This window comes from Dipodomys spectabilis, unplaced genomic scaffold (assembly GCF_019054845.1).
Source record: "Dipodomys spectabilis isolate Male_0828 unplaced genomic scaffold, ASM1905484v1 ptg000178l, whole genome shotgun sequence".
NCBI classification, from domain to species: Eukaryota; Metazoa; Chordata; class Mammalia; order Rodentia; family Heteromyidae; genus Dipodomys; species Dipodomys spectabilis.
This window is the reverse complement of record NW_024870855.1, coordinates 11,236,315-11,255,596: the sequence shown is the minus strand read 5'-3', so window position 1 is coordinate 11,255,596 and position 19,282 is coordinate 11,236,315. Positions and strand designations below refer to the sequence as shown.

Genomic DNA, 19,282 nt, shown 5'->3' with positions numbered 1-19,282 from the left:
CCAGACACCTTTGTGTAATGAAACTGGTGGAAGCCCGGAAGGAGACTGGAAGTGACACCTCACCTCCTTCTCCATGAAGTCGAACTCTGCCGCACAGGTGTACAATAAGGTGTCAAAGTCCTTGTAACTGAAGAACTTTGATGTTAACAGGTTGCCAATATGAGCCTAGTAAAAAATAAAATAAGGTTATTAATGACATTAAGGCAAATATTATAACAGGGTATTTTAGGCTTCATTGTCTCTAGGAGTCATTTTCCTGCACTGAGTTCATTGTTTCCAACCTGGGCTGTTGTGCTGAAGAACAAGTTGCCCGCCCACCTCCCACCTGACCTTTACTAGGTAGGGGACCCAAGCCCCTACCTAGGCTCTCACCAGCACCAAAGGTGCTCAGTTCTCCAGGGTTTCCTTCTCCCCCCCCACCCCCAGTCAAGGAGGCATGGGCTGTGACCTCACAGACCTCACTCAGCCATGTAGCAATGCAGACTATGGGGTAAAGAAAGGGCAGGCTCATAATGGATTCCACAAATCGACTGGGAAGCCTGCTTGAAGAAGCAGAATCCAAGCGCAGAGGACACTCAGCTGCCTTCTGATTGACATCCACTCTCCTCCAAGGTTTGTATGTCAGCAAGCACTCTCAGACACTGCCACATTACCTCCCCCTCAAAAACAAGATGAGGAAACTAGAATTCCTTTTATTTTACAGTGAACTTCCCAGTACATTATGATCTAAAAAAGTGACAACTAGGCCAGGTATAATGGCTCATGCCTGTAATATCAGCTACTTGGAAAGTAGAGATCATGAGAATCACAGTTCCATGACAATCCTAGCCAAAAGTTAGTGAGAGCCCATCTCGACAAATAAGCCCAGAATGATCATATGTTTGTGTTCCAAGCTGTATGGGAGACACAGGTAGGAGGATAGGGGGCTGAGGCCACCTCAGGGAAAAACATAAGCTCCTATCTGAAAGTAACCAAAGCAAAAAGGGCTCGCAGTGTGGTTCATGTTGGTAGAACACCTGCCTGACAGGCACGAAGCCCTGAATTCAAAGCCAAGTAGAGCCCTATCCAAAACCAAAGACTAGAGAAAAAAGAGGACTTTCTAAGACTAACACACCATAACCATGTAGAATAAAAGGTCCTGGGTGCAAGGGGAGCTGACAGTGACAATGCACTGCAAAGCACTTCTTCTTTGGGGGAAGAACTAGAAGATGATGCATCTAGGAACCAATAGGAAGAAAACAGAGACCCAAAGCTAGAAGGAAGCCACCCCAAATACAGGGAAGGAAAATGTCAGCACAATGACACTACCATCTTTGTAAAGAGCTTAAATTAACTCATCACAAGATAGATGCTCAAACTGGCTTAAGGAGAAAAAAGTCCAACCTTATATGGTCTACAAAAAAATCACCTTAAAAGTAGAAAAGTTGATAACAAGAATAAAAGAAAATAAAACAGGTCAATCTGAAACAAAGAAATGTAAGCTATATTTTTAGTGTTTCATAAAACCAAATGCAAACAATGCATGAAAGAGATAATGGTGCCATGAACAGCCAGGCAGGCCACACAAACAAGCGTGCTGACCAATAACCACAGAAAAGGAACTAAACTGATGAGCAGACACTGCTCATTGGGAAATTTAAACACTGCTCCACAGAATAAAAAAAAAGATAAAATTCACATGAGTTTCAGGGATGATGCACCACACATAGGAAATGCAGTGTGCAGGCAATGACTCCCCCCACAAACACACGCTAACAATGTGACAGACTTACCTGCTACCAGCTCAGCCCTCCCATCATGACACACACACACACTAACAATGTGAGCTGACACACTGCCCACTGCTAACTCAATCCTCCCCCTCATGCTGCTGCTTCAAAACATCATGTTGCACATGACAGATACATACTACAGTATCTTTCAAGTCAGAAAAGTGAAAATTTAACTTTCATAGCCAAGAACACAGAAGACCATTTCCCATATGTACAAAAGTTTCCATAGGAATTTTGGCTAACTACATCCGGTAATAACTCTTTTAAAAGCATGGTTATGGGGGATCTAATTTCTTTTTGAGTTCTATGTATATTTTAGATATGAAGTCCTTGTCTGTTATATGGCCAGTGAAGACCTCCCAGTCCGTGGGTTTTTTATTTATCTTGCTAGCTATGTCCTGTGCCATGCAGAAGCTCTGCAGTTTCATGCAATCCCATTTGTGCAACCTTCCTTTGATTTGTTGTGTCTCTGGGTCTTTATTAAGAAAGTTTCAACTTTTGCCAAGGAACCCTAGTGTTTCTCCTATTCTTTCCTGTAATGTTTTCAGGGTGTCTACTTTTACCTCAAGAACTTTAATCCATTTGAAGTTGATTCTGGTGCAGGGATCTAACTTTAGTTTTCTAAAGGTGTTTAACTAATTCTGTCAGCACCATTTGTTGAAGAGACTGTCATTCTTCCACTCTTATTTTTTTGGCTCCCTTATTGAAGATTAGGTGGACATAGGTGTGTGGGGTTAATTTCTGGGTCTTCAGCTCTATTCTATTGGTCCTTAGGCCTGTTTTTGTGCCAGTACCAAGCTATTTTTATTACCAGCACTTTATAATAAAGAGTTTGAAGTTTGGCATTGATATTCCTCCAGCACTGTTCTTTCTGCTAAGGATTGTTTTTGCTATTTGAGGTCTTTTATTATTCCATATGAATTTTTGGATTGCTTTCTCTATTTCATTAAAGAATAATGTTGCAGCCCGGCACTGGTGGCTTATGCCTATAATCTCAGGAGGCTGAGATCTGAGGTCATGGTTCAAAGCCAGCACAGGCAGGACAGCCCATGAGACTCTTATCCCCAATTAACCACCAGGAAGCTGGAAGTGGTGCTATGGCTCAAGTGGTAGAGTGCTTGCCTTGACCTAAAGAGCTGAGGGATTAACCAAAAAAGAAAAAGAATGATGTTGGGATATTGGTGGGTAGTGCACTGAATTTGTAGATAGTCTTTGGCAGTATTGCCATTTTCACAATGTTAATCCTCCCAGTGCAAGAGTATGGGAGATTTTTCCACTTCCTTAGTTCTGCTTTAATTTCCTTTTTCAGGTTTTTAACTTTTCATCATAGAGGTCCTTCAATTCTTTAGTGAATGCCTAGGTATTTTAACTTTTGTGGGGCTATTACAAAAGGAGTTGGTTTCCCGATTTCAGCTGTGCTCTTCTTGTTATTGGCATACAGAACAGCTATTGATTTTTAAGGGTTAATTTTATACCCTGCTACTTTGCCAAAACTAATCCTCAAAGAAGCAACCACTGCATTAATAAGTGGGATAAAGACTTAAAGAGAGACTTCTCTGAAGAGGAAATAAGAATGGCCAATAGACACATGAAGAAATGCTCATCATCTCTGGCCATAAAAGAAATACAAATCAAAACAACACTGAGATTCCACCTCACCCCAGTTAGAATGGCCATTATCAAGAAATCTAATAGCAACCAATGCTGGTGGGGATGTAACCAAAAGGGAATGCTACTAAACTCTTGGTGGAAATGTAACCTTGTTCAGCCATTCTGGAAAGCAGTATGGAGGTTCCTTAAAAGTCTACACATAGAGCTCCCCTATCACCCAGCAATCCCACTTCTGGGCATTAACCCAAAAGACCACAAACAAGGCCATACTAAAGCTACCAGCATAACTATATTCATTGGAGCACTATTTACCATAGCTAAGATATGGAACCAATCCAGATATCCTTCAGTAGATGAATGGATCAAGAAAATGTGGTATAGAAACAGAATGGAATTCTATGCATTCATCAGAAGGAATGATATTACCCCATTTGTAAGGAAATAGACAGACTTGGAAAAAAATCGTATTAAGTGAAGTAAGCCAGACCAAAGAAACATAGGCTCCATGGTTTCCCTTATTTGTAATAATTAGTATATGTCTAAGGTAATCCTAGAAGAGGATCACAATATGTCAATAACTATGTACAAATGATGATATAAGATGATGCTAAGTGAAATGAACACCAAGATATGGAAACAATAGGTTTTTCTTTGGTGGTGTTGTCTGTAATGTTCTAGTGAAGTTATTTCTTTTCTTGCATTTTTCCCCCCTATGGCTTATCCCTTGTTGTCACTGTACTTGATTATGGTACCCTGTGTATTGTATATACGTTTATCTGAATTAGGGAAGGTTAGGGGAAACAACAAAACTGTGAGACAAAGGACAAAAGGAAAACCAATGCAACAGCAATACTCACAAGACAACATATTGGAAATGAACTTTATAGCTTGGGGGGAAGATATTGGCGGAGAGGGAAAGTGGGAGAAAAACAAAGGAGGGGGTAACAATGTTTGATAAGAAATGTACTCATTACCTTATGTAACCCTTTATATAACCTTATGTAACCCCTCTGTACATCACCTTGACAATATAATTAAAAATAAATAAACAAACAAAAGCATGGTATATATAAGCATATATGAAATGGGCAAGTTCTTCCAAAGACACAAACCACCCAAGTTCACTGTAGATGAATTGGTCCATTTCCTAAGGAAGTTCAATTTTCCACCAAAATCTACTCACCAAGAAAACTCCTGGCCCTAGGGGCTTTAGCAGTACATCTCTAACATTTCAAGAGAGAGACCAATTCTACACACATTCTCTGAAAATGGAGATTAAGCAATTCCTTAACATTACTCTTGAAACCAAACCAGACAAAATCACTCCAAGAAGACAGCCGTGTGTGCAGGCATCTCCCTGTAAGAATCTGAGTCCCCAACACTGACCAGAACTCATAGCCAGGAGGACAACACTGTGCAGCCACCAACCATGCCTGACTGTGGGCTTCCAGACTGAGGGTGGATTCCCCACCCCACACCAACTACAGAACAAGACAGAAATGTCACAAATGGCCATTTCAGGTTCTAGGAAGCAAGCAGAAAAAACAAGGCATTGGATGGAGTCTGAGTAGAAGCTGAGTCATTTCCTGCATGGGTAGCTCTGTCCACCATGGCTCAGACAACTCAGCTTGGCTCATGCTGGGATTAGGGAGCAGTGTGATTCTGGAACAGGCTGATTTGTGACAGTGTAAAAACACCTGGTCAGGGGCGTTCCCCTTAATAGCCATGCAGTCAGCAGGGAAGCAGAAGGATGGCAGGTGACCACTTGTTTAGAAGGATGGCAGGTGACCACTTGTTTCTGCCAGAGCTGGAGGGGCAACCCCAGTCAGTGGACAGAAACCAGCAGGCTGCCACAGACGTCACAAGGAGGTGGAAATGAACACTGACCAATCACTGGCCTACATGATAAGTTACAAGCCATGTGAAATGATACCCAGAAAGCCAGGCTAAAAGCTAGAACCTAAAAGAGTATTAAAAAACAGTGCAACAAGAGATTGGAGGCATGAAGCAGTAGAGCACTGCCTAGAAGGCATGAGGCCCGGAGTCAAACACCATATCACCAACAAAACCAAAAAGGGCAAAGCTATTATGCACAGAAAGAATGCTTAACAGTTATAAAACAGAAATCTCAGTTTATTCTCTTTCTTGGCCTAACAACAAAACAAACAAAACACTGCTCTTACAAAGCCTAACTTGGACAAATTTAGCCATGATGACTATAAATGAACCTGTCCCAAGTGCTAAGCCAGAGAAGCAGGTGTCAGAGTGCTCTGAAGCAGGGGCCTTCATCTGCGACTAAAGGGATTGAGAGAAGCCAGAAGCGGGAAGCAGGATCATAAAATATGGGTGGAAAGCTCTAGTTTTCTTGTTTCAAATTTTTTATCTCTTTGTGATATAGAAGGATCAATAAACAAAGAGGAATTCTACCAAGAAATGACTAAGAATTATAACATAACCACATTTGTTTCTTTATATTAAAGCTGAACAGATGTCATTTTAGAGTCTGGTTTAAATAGTGCTACACTAATAATCCAAATAAGTTAGCCTTTGCCTCCTGGGTCTTTCGGAAGCCTGCTACACTTAGGCAAGTTTGTACTTACATCATCTGTGATGCCAAAAACTCTAGATGTCAAATACTTGAGGACAATGGTCCCAAATAGCCAGAAACATCCTTGGATGATCTATAAAAGATAAAGAAGACAAAACAAAACTAATGTCATTGCTTCAAGTGCCTAAAGAAAGGAGATAAATGTTCTAACTTCACACCAAGTATACTTCTATCTCCAAGAGAATCTTACTAAAGATCTGCCTTAATTTAAAATAACGCTGCTCCTGAATGAAGGGTTCTAATTAAAAATAGGTTCTCAACAGGACTTGCAGTGGCATGCTCCTTCCACAAAGGCTCACGTGTGGCTCCTCCCAGCAGAAGGGTGGTATCACAATACAGGAAGTGGACACCCTTGACCCAGCCTCAGATCACTCACTCCTCTACACACATTAAACTGAACCCCCAGCATGTGATAAACCTGGATCCCCTGTACTATATACCTAGGTCACTTCCTCAGGAATAAAACATAAACCCAACAATGAATTCTAAAGTGATGTCTGCATTAGAACATTTTAATAGGTTGGTTCTTACCCATAAACTAAGTTCAGACACATTCATTTTCAGAAGGTATGGTTTTACTGCCAGTACTCCCTGAATAGAGAACATAAAAGTTAATACTTACAATTATTCCAAACAATTAGACTTGCAGGAATCTAAAATTAAGCACACTACTGAGTCTCTACACTTCATTACCATGCTTATTTTGAACACTTGCCTTTTTTATCCCAAGTACACTAGGTCAGTTAGTGACTTTGCAAAGTGAAAAGGAGAATCACGATTTATAATTTCATAACCCTGGGCATCAGAGACCTGGTCTACATATGAATCAAGAATCACCAAATGTAAGTTCATTACCCAAGTAGACACAAATCTAGTCTATCTTTGAACCAAGAATTTCCATTTGTAAGTTCCTAACATAGGTCATTACTAAGGATAAACTACAAATCATATTTCAATGGATCTAAGCACTTCTCTGTAATATCCAGTCTTTCCCAGGTACATGGGCTCCCAAACTATATGACAGGGGGATAAACTTAGTCGAAATAGTTAGGGATCAAAACTTGACACTGGAAGTTTTCAGAAGACTGAAGAACATAAAATACAGTATCATTCATCATTCAAGTTTCAAGTGATCAAATGCAAATGCAAGCATGCATGCCTGAGCATACTGCCTTCTATCATTGCTGGCATACACATATCCGAAGTATGTGTACATACACTTCATTACACTGAAATCATACTACAGTGAGAAACACCTAGCAAACTACCAAGATTAGATGTGCCTACAGGTGCTCAACTGAACTCAGTGACATTTCCTGATAAATGCACTTAGATTAGCTTTTATTTACATGCAGTATTCAATGGCTTCCCTGTGTACAAACACAGTTATAATTAGCTTTTATTTACATGCAGTATTCAATGGCTTCCCTGTGTACAAACACAGTTATATATGGTATCCTGAGTGCACAGCAGGCTCATCAGTGTAGTGCAGAGTACAGCACTAAGAACATTGTCACATGCACTATGTGTGTACATGTAGTCACACCTCCTCCCACATGCTACTGCTGACTACTGTAGCCAAATATACTAGACTTGAATACCTACAGAGGGTTGTGGCCCAGGTTGGGAAGAGGCGTATTTTCAGGAAATAGGCATTAATTACTAGTTGTCAAATGAGAATTAAGTAAGATGCTCCAAATTTATTAATGGTTCTAAAAATCACAACTCCAAAATGTTCTGAGTAACTGAAATGATAACTCAACAAGCAGAAGACATTCACAGCAGGACAGTGTGGTAGCCAGTGTGAAAGTGAAAGCCACCTAAGGCTAAGGCCTAACCTTAATTTGCAAAGAAATGGGGTAGTAGAATCCCCTGAAAATCAGCATAACCATTGCTGCAGGTCTAACTTCCTTCAGACTGCTATAGTTAGACTGAAACTTAAGAGAGAAAAGGAAAAGGGAAGCAGAATAAAAACGTTTCTAAACAAACCTCCCTGAGACCAAAACACAGAAGAGGGGGAAGCTGAGGGAAGAGAAAGCACAGGCTAGGGCCACTGAAGACAAGTACCCTGCTTTCTGGTCTCAACTGCCAATGGTGCCCTGGAATGAAAACGAGCTCCATCACACAGAGAGATGTGCTAGAAATGGTTCTTGCTGAACCCACTAACAAATCCCAAGCCAGTGATCAACATATCAAAAAAACCCACCATGTTCTTAGGACCATTTACTTACCCAAATGATTACCAAGGAGGAAGCATAATAAGACGTTAATAGCATTGAGTTCCCAAACATCAAAACAAAACAAAGTGCAAGAGAAATCTGGAAAAATCCGAGAAAAGTGTAATTTAGTGCATATAAAACAAAAGCAGTGACGTTCATTGTGAAAAGGGCATAGATACATGAGGGCCACAACTCAAATCATTTGAAAGGGGATACACAATGAAGAGAATCTACTCTCCATTCATCACTTCCCTCCCTAAAGACAGATGGAGACACAGTCCATAACTTCCCTCTCTAGAGATGGATGAAGACAGAACCCATGGCTTCCCTCCCTAGGGCTGGACGGAGACAGAGCCCATCTACAGTATCCTGTGCATCTTTTCAGGCACCAAACTAAAGAAATACTAGCTCATGTTTTATTTGAAGGCACACTTGCATATCACCAAACCAGCCTAACTCATTCTATTAAAGGATGGAGAGGAGCACTGCACTGCAAGGGTGACACAATCCCCTGTCTCTGAGGACCACTAGCACCCAGAGCTCTCCACCTCACCTCCACACTGTCTCATCCTCTCACATCTAATGTCCACACCACCAAGTGGCACACTGCAGGTAAACCGCCCGAGTGGAGTTGATGGACCAAAGAGACACACATTTCAAATTTTAAAGAGTGTTAACAGATGGCTCCCTATCAATTGATTCCCCACAACCAGGGCAGGAGAGTTCCTGCTGATTTATATACTCTGGTGCTTTTAATGGTGGATGAAAAACAGCAAGATTTTATATCTGTTGTGTATGTTGTTTATTTGTGTGTGTGAGCTGTTTTTGAGTACTGTACAATTTTCTGTTGGGCTTTGTTTTTCTTAAAAGTTACTGTTATATACCATAGGACATACATATTTATCCATTAAACATACTAAAGGATTTTTTCCAGATCATTTTTTAGCCTTTGAAGTATTTTTGTATCACAATTATTTTCTATAATCTTATGTTAGTCAAAATTGTCATTTCCTTTAGCTATTCAAGATTATTTATAAACCTTTAAAAATAATCCATATTATCTGGAAGTTTCATATTTTATTTACATATATATGTGTGTGTATGGATATATTCCAATGTGAATTTTAGAATTAGCTTTAGTTTTGAAGACTACATTTTTATTAAGATTAGTTTTTTTAATAATATACACTTAGAGTAGTATTTGTCTTAAAGGCACCATACATTGCTCTTTTTTTAAAAAATCTTCTCACATATCATAGTAAGTATAAAGTTCTCTTCAGACCAATTGTGCAATTTTCTTATGCTTATTTTAGAGAATATTATTTCTCTTATTGTTTCTGTTACTATTACTACTTCTATTCCATAAAATAGAAGAAGGAACTCTACCAAATTCATTTGATGAAGTCAGTACTACACTTACACCAAAATCAGATGACATAACAAAAAAAAAAAAAAGAGAAAACTCTGCACCTAACTCCGTGATAAAGAGATGCAAAATCTTCAATAAAAGCCTTACAAGGGGTTGGGAAGTTGGCTCAGTGGTAGAGCGCTTGCCTTGCATGCCTGAGGCCCTGGGTTCGATTCCTCAGCACCACATAAGCAAAAAGAAAAAAGCCGGAAGTGGTGCTGCGGCTCAAGTGGTAGAGCACTAGCCTTGAGCTGAAGAGCTGAGGGACAGTGCCCAGGCCCAGAGTTCGGGCCCCACGACCAGACCCAAAAAAAAAAAAAAAAAAAGCATACTGCATGATTAAACTGGTTTCATTTTAGGAATGCAAGAGGAGGGTTCAATGCACACAAATCAATACAGGTAATATAGTACAATAATCAAGTATAAAAACCACATGGTCATTTCAACAGAGAAAGGTAAAGCCCTTGACAAAATTCAACATTCTATCATAATAAAAGCTCTAGAGAAAGCAGAAACAGAAGGATCATACCTCAACATAACAAAAGCTGTTAGAATAAACCAAGCTGACATTACAATGGATAAGGAAAACTGAAAGCAACTCCTCTACTGTCAAGAAGAGGATAGGGGTCCCTACTCTCCAATATCACTGTACATTGTGTTTGAATTCTTACCCAGGGCAATAAGGCAAGAGAAAAAATAGAAGGGATACAAGTAGGAAAGGAAGAAGTCAAATTTTCACTATTTGCAGATAATATGATGCTATATATAAAAGATCTTAGATTCCACACCTCTAGATCTCAACACTTTCAGCAAAATAGCAGGATACAAAATCAAATACAAATGCCAATGACTTTTCTATCCACAAATTACAAACATGCTAAGAAAGACATCAAGAATGCAATCCCATTCTTAAGAGATTCAAAACAAAACAAAAAACCCAACAAACAACTAAAACAGCATGTCCTGGGTGGATGATACATGAGTTTGTTCATAATCTCTCTACACTTAAATGTGCTTTTACATCAATCAACTACCGGAGAATAAAAACTAATAATGGGGCTGGGAATGTGGCTTAGTGGTAGAGTGTTTACCTAGCATGCATGAAGCCCTGAGTTCAATTCCTCAGTACCACATAAACTGAAAAAGTCAGAAATGGCACTGTGGCGCAAGTGGTAGAGTGCTAGCCTTAAGCAAAAGCAGCTCAGGGACAGTGCCCTGAGTTCAAGCCTCAAGACTGGCAAAAAAAAAAAAAAAAAAAATCTAAAAAAAAAAAAAGTAAATAAAAACAACTAATAATGGCATATTATAATAGCACTAAGATTACTAGGAAAAGAAACCACCTAATTTATATTAAAGAGTTAATGACAGAAAGAAAACAAGTGTTTCTAAGAGACAAACATTCATCAACATCAACCAACCAGCCCACAAGGCCGTTCCAGCAAACCCACACACACACTCCTCTGTAATCTCCAGTAGCTAGTTCCCTGTCCCCCTACTCTGCCCACTCCCACCTTCCACCTCAGTCTTCTACCCTCATGTGGGCTCCTGACAGGCCCTACTAGACTTGTTTCTTCTTCTTTCTTTAGTCCTTGCCATCTTCATTGCTATGTGACTGACACTGTGCAGACACTGATCGCTAGGCTTGTCTTGCCTGCTCCCAGCTCTACTACAGCTCAGCCACATGACTGCTGGTCTCTGGTTCTAGTCCCTGTGGGTCCCACATGTGGGCAGGAGATGCCTGTGAGCAATCCTTCACTTCATGTGAGCAGATGGCCACAGATGCAAAACCCAGCACATTGTGCTTCACTTTTATGAATGTCTAACCAAAAACTCAAAAGGGGGCACAGCCTCAATCAGATAAAAAGACCAAACTAAAATATTCTGTGGGACCTATAAAACAAAGTCAACTGACAGCATACAGTGCTGAAATGACACTTATCCACTGTGAAACTAACTGTAATTCTATACAGCTAGTTTGATTGGGAGCTTAAAATCAGATCAAGCGGAAAGCAAAAGATAAAAGAATTACCATGTGTATATAAATGATCTTCCGTAGTTTAACTACATCAATGTACCCCACAACATGCACTGCAAATAAGGATGCAATCTGAAATTTAAAGAGAAAGTATGTTAAAAATAAAAATCACATACTAAACAAGTATCTGTAAGAATAAAGATTATCTTTACTGGAATGACTTACACAGAAAGCAAGCTTTAGTTTTCCTTTTATCTGACAAATGTACACAAAGGTAACAAATCCTGGCTGACTTCCTCCTCCCATATGCACTAGGCTCTATGTGACTGTGAAAATACACTCGTTCCTGTGTGCTGGCCACCGCACCAGGCTCCACTAGTGTTGTTTGGTTGACATCAACAGACACATAGCTATCATTCCATTAACTGGAATACTACAAGAGAGAGTTGGACCTAAGGGTTTTTACCTCAAGGACTAAACACAAAGAAATCCATAAAAGAAATACAGTTTACTTAAGAGAAACATTTATTTAAAAGTTGCAGCCCTCCATATCCTCCAAGCCTATTAACAATAAATAGCAAAGAAATTAAAATCTGAGTTCAATACCTGCTCCTAGTAAATAAGTAATATTCATTAATAATGAATCTCACACATTTGCTGCTCTAACTTCTCTTAAAAGCATTAAGCAAAAGTTTTGTAATTCTACATATACTATTTCTGTGACAATATTATACAACTGAGTTCACATCATCAAAACCACTGTGCTAAGTCAATGTAAGAGCATAAACATGGTACCTGAGTAAGAAGTACAAACTGAGCAAACTGCCATGGAAGCATGAAGAACACATTGGATATGCAGAGCGCAATCAGGCTTCCTCGGTAAAGCTTCGTAGCCCTTGAAAGATAAAATAACTATCAGTAAACTTAACCACAATATGGCCTAACATGCTCCAAACTGCAAATTACGAGTCTTACACGATGTGGTTCTAACTCCCTGAACATAAAAGGAACCAGTGGGTCAGAATTATACCTCCTGACACTCAATCTCAATTTTCTATGTGAAGTAAATATCCATTATTTCTGTATAACTGGAAGCCTGGCCAGGTTAGCCAATGAGTAATTTTAAGTTATAATCCAGTGAGCCCTTTGTTTGGTTGTCATTGTTGTCATGACAGGGTTTCGCTATGTAGCCAGCCCATGCTGGTCTCAAACTCCCAAAGCTCCTGGGTGCTGAATTAAAGGTGAGCACCACCACACCTGCCACATACAGGACACTGTGATGCTGTGACAGTATGCTGTGACTCAAGACAAAGATAGACAAAGAACATACACACCTTGACCCAAGACACAAGACAGGGAACATACACACCATGTATGTCCCAAGTCACAGACAAGGAACATACACACCATAAACAAGATACAGACAAGGAACACACACAACGTGACACAAGACAGGGAACACACACACCATGACCCAAGACACAAGACAGGGAACATACACACCAGGTATGTCCCAAGTCACAGACAAGGAACATACACACTATAAACAAGATACAGACAAGGAGCACACACAACATGACACAAGACAGGGAACACGCACACCATGTACGTTCCCGAGTCACAGGCCATGAACAAGACATAGACAAGGAACAAAACAATATGACCCAAGACACAGACAGGGAACATCATGACCCACAGTCAAGAAATATATACACTGTGACCCAAGAAACAGACAGACAAAGAACATACACACCGTGACCCAAGTCACAGACAAGAAACATACACACTGTGACCCAAGAAACAGACAGACTAGGAACATACATACCATGACTCAAGCAACAGAAAAGATACACACACACACCTCAACCCAAGACACAGACCAGGAATACACATACCATGACTCAAGCAACAGACAAGATACACACACACACCTCAACCTAAGACACAAGAGAGGCAAGGAATACACATACCACGGTCTAAGTCACAGACAAGAAACATACACACTACAATCCAAGACACAGACAGGAAAGGAACAAGCATACCATGACCCAAGTCACAGCCAAGGAACATACACACTGCAACCCAAGACACAGACAGACAAGGAACACATATACCATGACCCAAGTCACAGGCAAGGAACATGCACACCATGACCACAGTCATAGACAGAGAACATGTATAGTTCCAAGAACAAGAAAACGAAGGCTATGTTATCAGACAATTCAGGGCTCATATTAAATTGAATCTTTAAAAATACGTAGAATTCAATAATGCACAAAGCAAACTTTTTAAACAAAATGTACTGCTAACCTTATTTACAAATGGTTAGGATAAGTGGCGGTCTTATTTATAAAGTTAGGATGGGACGGTCCTTCTGTTTTCACAACTAACTGTTTTCTCAGCATTTCACTCTCCAGTGACTGTGCTTTGGCTGACCTGAGCCACTCATCTCTGCTTCCTTTAAAATTATAAGGTGATCACCACAGGAAACCCTGAACAAAGAAATGGTTGCTCTTCCAAAGGAGCCAGAAGTAGCTGGGCACCAGTGGCTCATGCCTGTAATCCTAATTATTCAGGAGGCTGAGATCTGAGGAACACGGTTCAAAGCCAGCCCAGGTAGGAAGTCTATGAGACTCTTATCTCCAATAAACCACCAGAAAACAGGGAGTGACGCTGTGGCTCAAGTGGTAGAGCACCTGCCTTGAGCAGAAGAGCTGAGGGACAGCACCCAGGCCTAGAGTTCAAGCCCCACAACACGCCCCCCCACACACACACACACAAAGCAAAGGAGCCAGAAGCTGATGGTGAGGACCCCAGGAGAGGCTGTGACACCCTAGCGGAAAGGCAGGAAGTCTGTATAAGTCCTAAAAAGACAGAGGTGGCTGCCCAGCTATACAGACTGAGCTTGGGAGCACAGCTGTCACTTTCAACAAAATGGAAACCATCCCCATGCCTAAGGACCAAGGACAGTGACCACAGCAGTAGCCATCCTGGCAAGAAGGGAGCTTGCCAAAAGGAATACAACCTTGCAGTACCTGCAAGAAGTGGTAAGGTGATTGTGAATGTGGTAAGGAATCAAGAGAAGGATTAGATCCAGCAATGGTGAGAAAACCCTAGAGAGAGTAAAGACAATGAAACTTTTCAGCCAAGAACAAGGCGAGTAGGCGGGTGCAGCTGTGACAATGACCTAGGAGGCTGAGGGAACCAGCACCAGAGGCAGCTGGAAGGAGACCAACAGAAAACCTAGAGGTCTGAGACTGAGCACTCGTTGTGTGGAGAACAATGGCTCCCAAAGATATCTCTCCCAGCTAGGCAGTTGAACTGCTAAGTGCACTATGTGGCGAGGCACAGGAAAGTGTGGTGCAGATGGGGTTGATGTCACTAAGGACATCCTGCCTAAAGAAGAGAGACTCCAGACTGTCGCTGGGAGCAATCAAGATAGTCACAAAGATGCAAAGTGGAGGAGGAACAGCAGGGGAGACAGTGGACTGACAGGATGACCATCACTGGCTGTCCTGATGGAAGGACACATGAGCCAAGAAATGCAAGCGGCGGCTGGAAGCTGAGAAAGGAGAGGTTCTCTCCCCAGGAAGAGAGCCTGGTAATACCTCTGACTTACAGAACTACATGGAAGTAAGTTCAGCTAACAGCCTTCCAGCAGTCCATGTGGGTTAAAGGAGGCAGAGCTCAGCAACTAGAGCAGCAATCCCCACAGCTCCCAGGTCAGATCAGAGAAACAGTGAGAGGAAAATTAAAAGTTTACTCTCAGGGAGCAGAGGGAAAAGAGAAACAGTTTAGTAGCTACACCACACTGGAGAAAAAAGCTGAGCTGGAAAGCAAAGATGCAGAAAAGCAGTGTCTGCAGGTGAATCCAGGCTTTTTTTTTGTCAGTCATGGGGCTTGACCTCTTGGCCTAGGTGCTGTCCCTCTGCTCTTCAGCTCAAAGCTAACACTCTACCATCTTAGCCACAGCACCACTTCCGGTTTTCTGGTGGTTTATTGGAGATAAGTGTCTCACAGACTTTCCTGCCCAGACTGGCTTTGAACTGTGATCCTCAGATCTCAGCGACCTGAGTAGCTAGGATTACAGGTATGAGCCACTGGCACCGGGCTACAGGCCTTTTTGGTACAACATTTCTGGAAGCAATGTCCAAAAAGAAACTATCTCTCAAGGAGCTCCAACACCAAAGGGCAGAACCAAAGGTGATTCAGAGGCTCACCTTATGGGAAGATGGAAGAGGAGCTTGGAGTCTTAGAATAGAGGATGTATGGACAGCAATAGGGCTGGAGTTGGAAGGACTTTAAAACCTCTCAATGCAAAAGCTACCACCCATGCCACCTGTGAAAGGTTGTGTAAAGATCTGACTGAGCCACGTAGGGCTGAGGTCCTCAGAAAGGTAGGGCTCATGACTCGGGAGACTGAGCCATGCAGGGCTAAGGTCCTCTGAGAGAGGGACATGGCTTGCATTGCATAACAGACCTCAACAGTTCTTCCAAATTCAGCACACTACATCATGGCCTCAGGACAAGGTAAGCTTCCAATTTTTAACATGCATTGCTCTATTTTTCTTTTCTTTTCTTTTTTTTTTTTTTTGTTTAGAGCAGTACTTTATTCTTTTTTATTTTTTTTATTTTTATTGTGAAAATACCGTACAGAGGGATTACAATTACATGGGCAAGATAATGAGTACATTTCTTATCAAGCATTGTAGCCTCCTCCTTTGTTTCCCCTTCCCATCCCTTCCCATGCTCTCCCTACCCCATGCTCTATTTTTCTCAAGGGCTCAATTTTGTTTTATTTTACCCTCTGTACTAAGGTAACATATCAAATTCAGTACTTGTCAGTAGGAAGGGGAACTGTTCTGAGCCCCTCTATGTTTGAGTCTAGCTAAAGGCCAACTGCCCAAGGTCTAACCCAGCCCTGAGTTTCCAGCAAGAATTCTATCCCTGCTTTGCGTCTCAGGGATGCTAAACAAATATAGAAAGGTAAATTACCTGTGACTGCACCTGAGTATAATGGCTCTGGAACATCTGCTCCATAAAACTATATCTTAAAAGATTCAAGTCTAGCACACCTTCCATCCATTGTCTGTAAGAGGCGGCAATGGTAACAGAAAGACTTGGGAAAGTAGAGATGTGGAACTAAAGTCAACTTAATCTCCTTCCGTAGTCACCATGGATACTGAGGAAGGAGGCCCAAGGGCAGGCACAGACCTTTTTTCTACTAAGTGGTTTTAGGCTGTACTTGTAAAATAACTTTACTAACACAGTATACAAGATCATCTTAACTTATTATGCTGACATTTAAATTTTAGTTTTTATTAGCATCTTTGAGTTGTACATGAGGGTTTCATTCTGTCATAGCCACATATGCTTGCAGACACCATGATCAGACTCACCACCCTTTCCTTTATATAACCTAAACAAGAAATTGTAGTTGAATCTACTTCAGGCAAAACATAACCTAACACCCCAGGTCCCAGTTACCTGAGAATATGAGTCACAAGCAACATCTGGAGAACCAGGAATGGGTAGGAGAAGCTTTCGCGGAGAGGGGGCGTCCACATGACCCGGGTGCACTGAAAAGGAACATTGAGAGTGTGATGCACTTGCAGTGTCTGCTGAGTGAGAAGTGCAAGTGCAAGCTGCTGCTTGTAAGCACAACGAGGGGGGCTTTCCCCACACCGGTGGGTATCAAAACCACATTACTGGACTTTCTACCACCAGCAAAACACGGAAAAGGGGAAGCAAGAACATGGCTGAAGAAGGCTCACAGGACCAAGCTCTGCCCATAGACTCCTCCATGAGCCACACCCAGTACAAACTGTGCTGCAGTGAGCATGGGAGTGCAGGTATCTCCTGTGTAACAAACAAGCCATTTCCTTTGCAACGACTGCCAGCAGCAGGACAGGTTATAACAATCCACAATCTATTTCAGCATAACTAGTCAAAGATTCCAGAACACAGAAATGATTCATGTCTAAGGAATTGGAAGTTATTGCCCAGGCTGGGGTCTCTAAATACCATTTCCCATTAATAGGACCCATGGCTTGGAAAACAACTGGGTCAGTACCTGGAGACAAGAAAGTACAAGGCAACTTTGGGACACACTGTGCCACAAAGAAAGCACTGAAAGGTTGAAGGAATATATCAAAGGAATCAAGAATGAACAAACAAGGTCTATTAGAATTACTCTAACGAAGGCATGAAAGTACACAAAGCATTTCTGAGAAGAACTGAAGTAGCCTGAAACAAATGAAGAGCTATATCTATGTGTAAGGGATTAGAAGAGTTGATTTGATAGATTGAGGATGTCAATTTTCCTTAAGCTGACTTAGGGATTCAAAGCAATCACATTTAAAATCCCAGCAGGACAAAGCAGTAGAGACAGCTGATTCTACACTTATGGAAGCACAAAGGACCTGGAACAGCTCTGATGATGCTAAAGAAGACTGGAGACTCACAGTATAAGACATCAAACTTAGGAAGCTATGACATTCAAGAAAGTATGATACAGACTTATATAGACAAACCCAGAACTGAGAGGCCAGACACAAAGTCAAGACATATACCATCATCCTATCTATAACCAAACTACCACTGACTTTTCAAGAAATGGTATTGGGTTAACTGGACACCCATACTGGGAAAGTGAAGGTGACTCTTGAGTTGACTTCAGACTAAACACAAAAGTCTAGACAGATCACAGACAGACACACAAAAGCTAGGCCAATTAAACTTCTAGAGGAGAACTTAAGAGATGATCGTTATGTTTTGTGGTTGGCAGATTTTTAAATCAGGACTCAAAAAGGACTAAACACTGATAAAAGCTTCTGTCCATCAAACAAACAACAAACAAGCAAAATAAAACCCAAGAAGGCAGCTACAGCCATACAAAGACCTTCGCAAAAGATACCCAGCACAGAACTGCACAAATCAGAGCCCCATGGACCAAAGATTTTGAATTCTCTTCAATGGGCAATGGGCAAGGATGTCAGTAGGCACTTCCCACCATTAAAATGTAAAGCAGATAAGCAATACAAAAGTGGCTTATAGGGGCTGGGAAGGTGGCCCAGTGGTAGAACATTTGCCTTGCATGCCTGAGGCCCTGGGTTCAATTCCTCAGCACCACATAAGCAAAAAGAAAAAAGCCAGAAGTGGCGTGGTGGCTCAAGTGGTAGAGCGCTAGCCTTGAGCTGAAGAGCTGAGGTACAGTGCCCAGGCACAGAGTTCAGGCCCCATGACCCAAAAAAAAAAAAAAAAAAAAAAAACACCAAAAGTGGCCTACATCATCAGGAGAAATCAAAGTGAGACCATGAGCAGACACTGCCACATTTGACTGCCAAATAAATGCTGACGAGGATATAAAAGAAACCCATGTGGTTGTACTTTGCTAGTGGAGGTAACCCTGAAATGAGCACTCATAAAACAATGTCAAGAGAAAGAATGATTCCATTTATGCAAGGCCCCAAGCAGCAGAACCAGTCACAGGAGAGGTCAGACCCGCTGACCCCGTCTGGAGGATGAGAATGGCTACAGAGAAGGACCTGTAGTAAACAACAGGCCTGGACCCCTCAAAAATGTCTATGCTGTCTTTACAATGTTCAGGATAAAGTGATAACTTGACCCAAAACAAAACCAAAAAGGAACTTACTGGGATAACTGGAAATTAGAATACAGACTATATGA

General features: G+C 41.4%; 1 protein-coding gene across 2 annotated transcripts in view; it reads right to left on the bottom strand.

The window, feature by feature from the left end:
- Dpy19l1 (dpy-19 like C-mannosyltransferase 1) overlaps positions 1-19,282 on the bottom strand; it is a 54,249-nt gene that overhangs the window by 12,748 nt on the left and 22,219 nt on the right. For both annotated transcript variants that reach the window (XM_042695093.1, XM_042695094.1), the window contains exons 8-14: positions 17,081-17,172; positions 12,389-12,488; positions 11,648-11,725; positions 8,223-8,309; positions 6,523-6,582; positions 5,984-6,064; positions 64-165 (exon numbers count right to left, since the gene is read on the bottom strand). In XM_042695093.1, the coding sequence (XP_042551027.1) occupies positions 64-165; positions 5,984-6,064; positions 6,523-6,582; positions 8,223-8,309; positions 11,648-11,725; positions 12,389-12,488; positions 17,081-17,172 (600 nt within the window). The remainder of the gene's footprint in view (positions 1-63; positions 166-5,983; positions 6,065-6,522; positions 6,583-8,222; positions 8,310-11,647; positions 11,726-12,388; positions 12,489-17,080; positions 17,173-19,282) is intronic.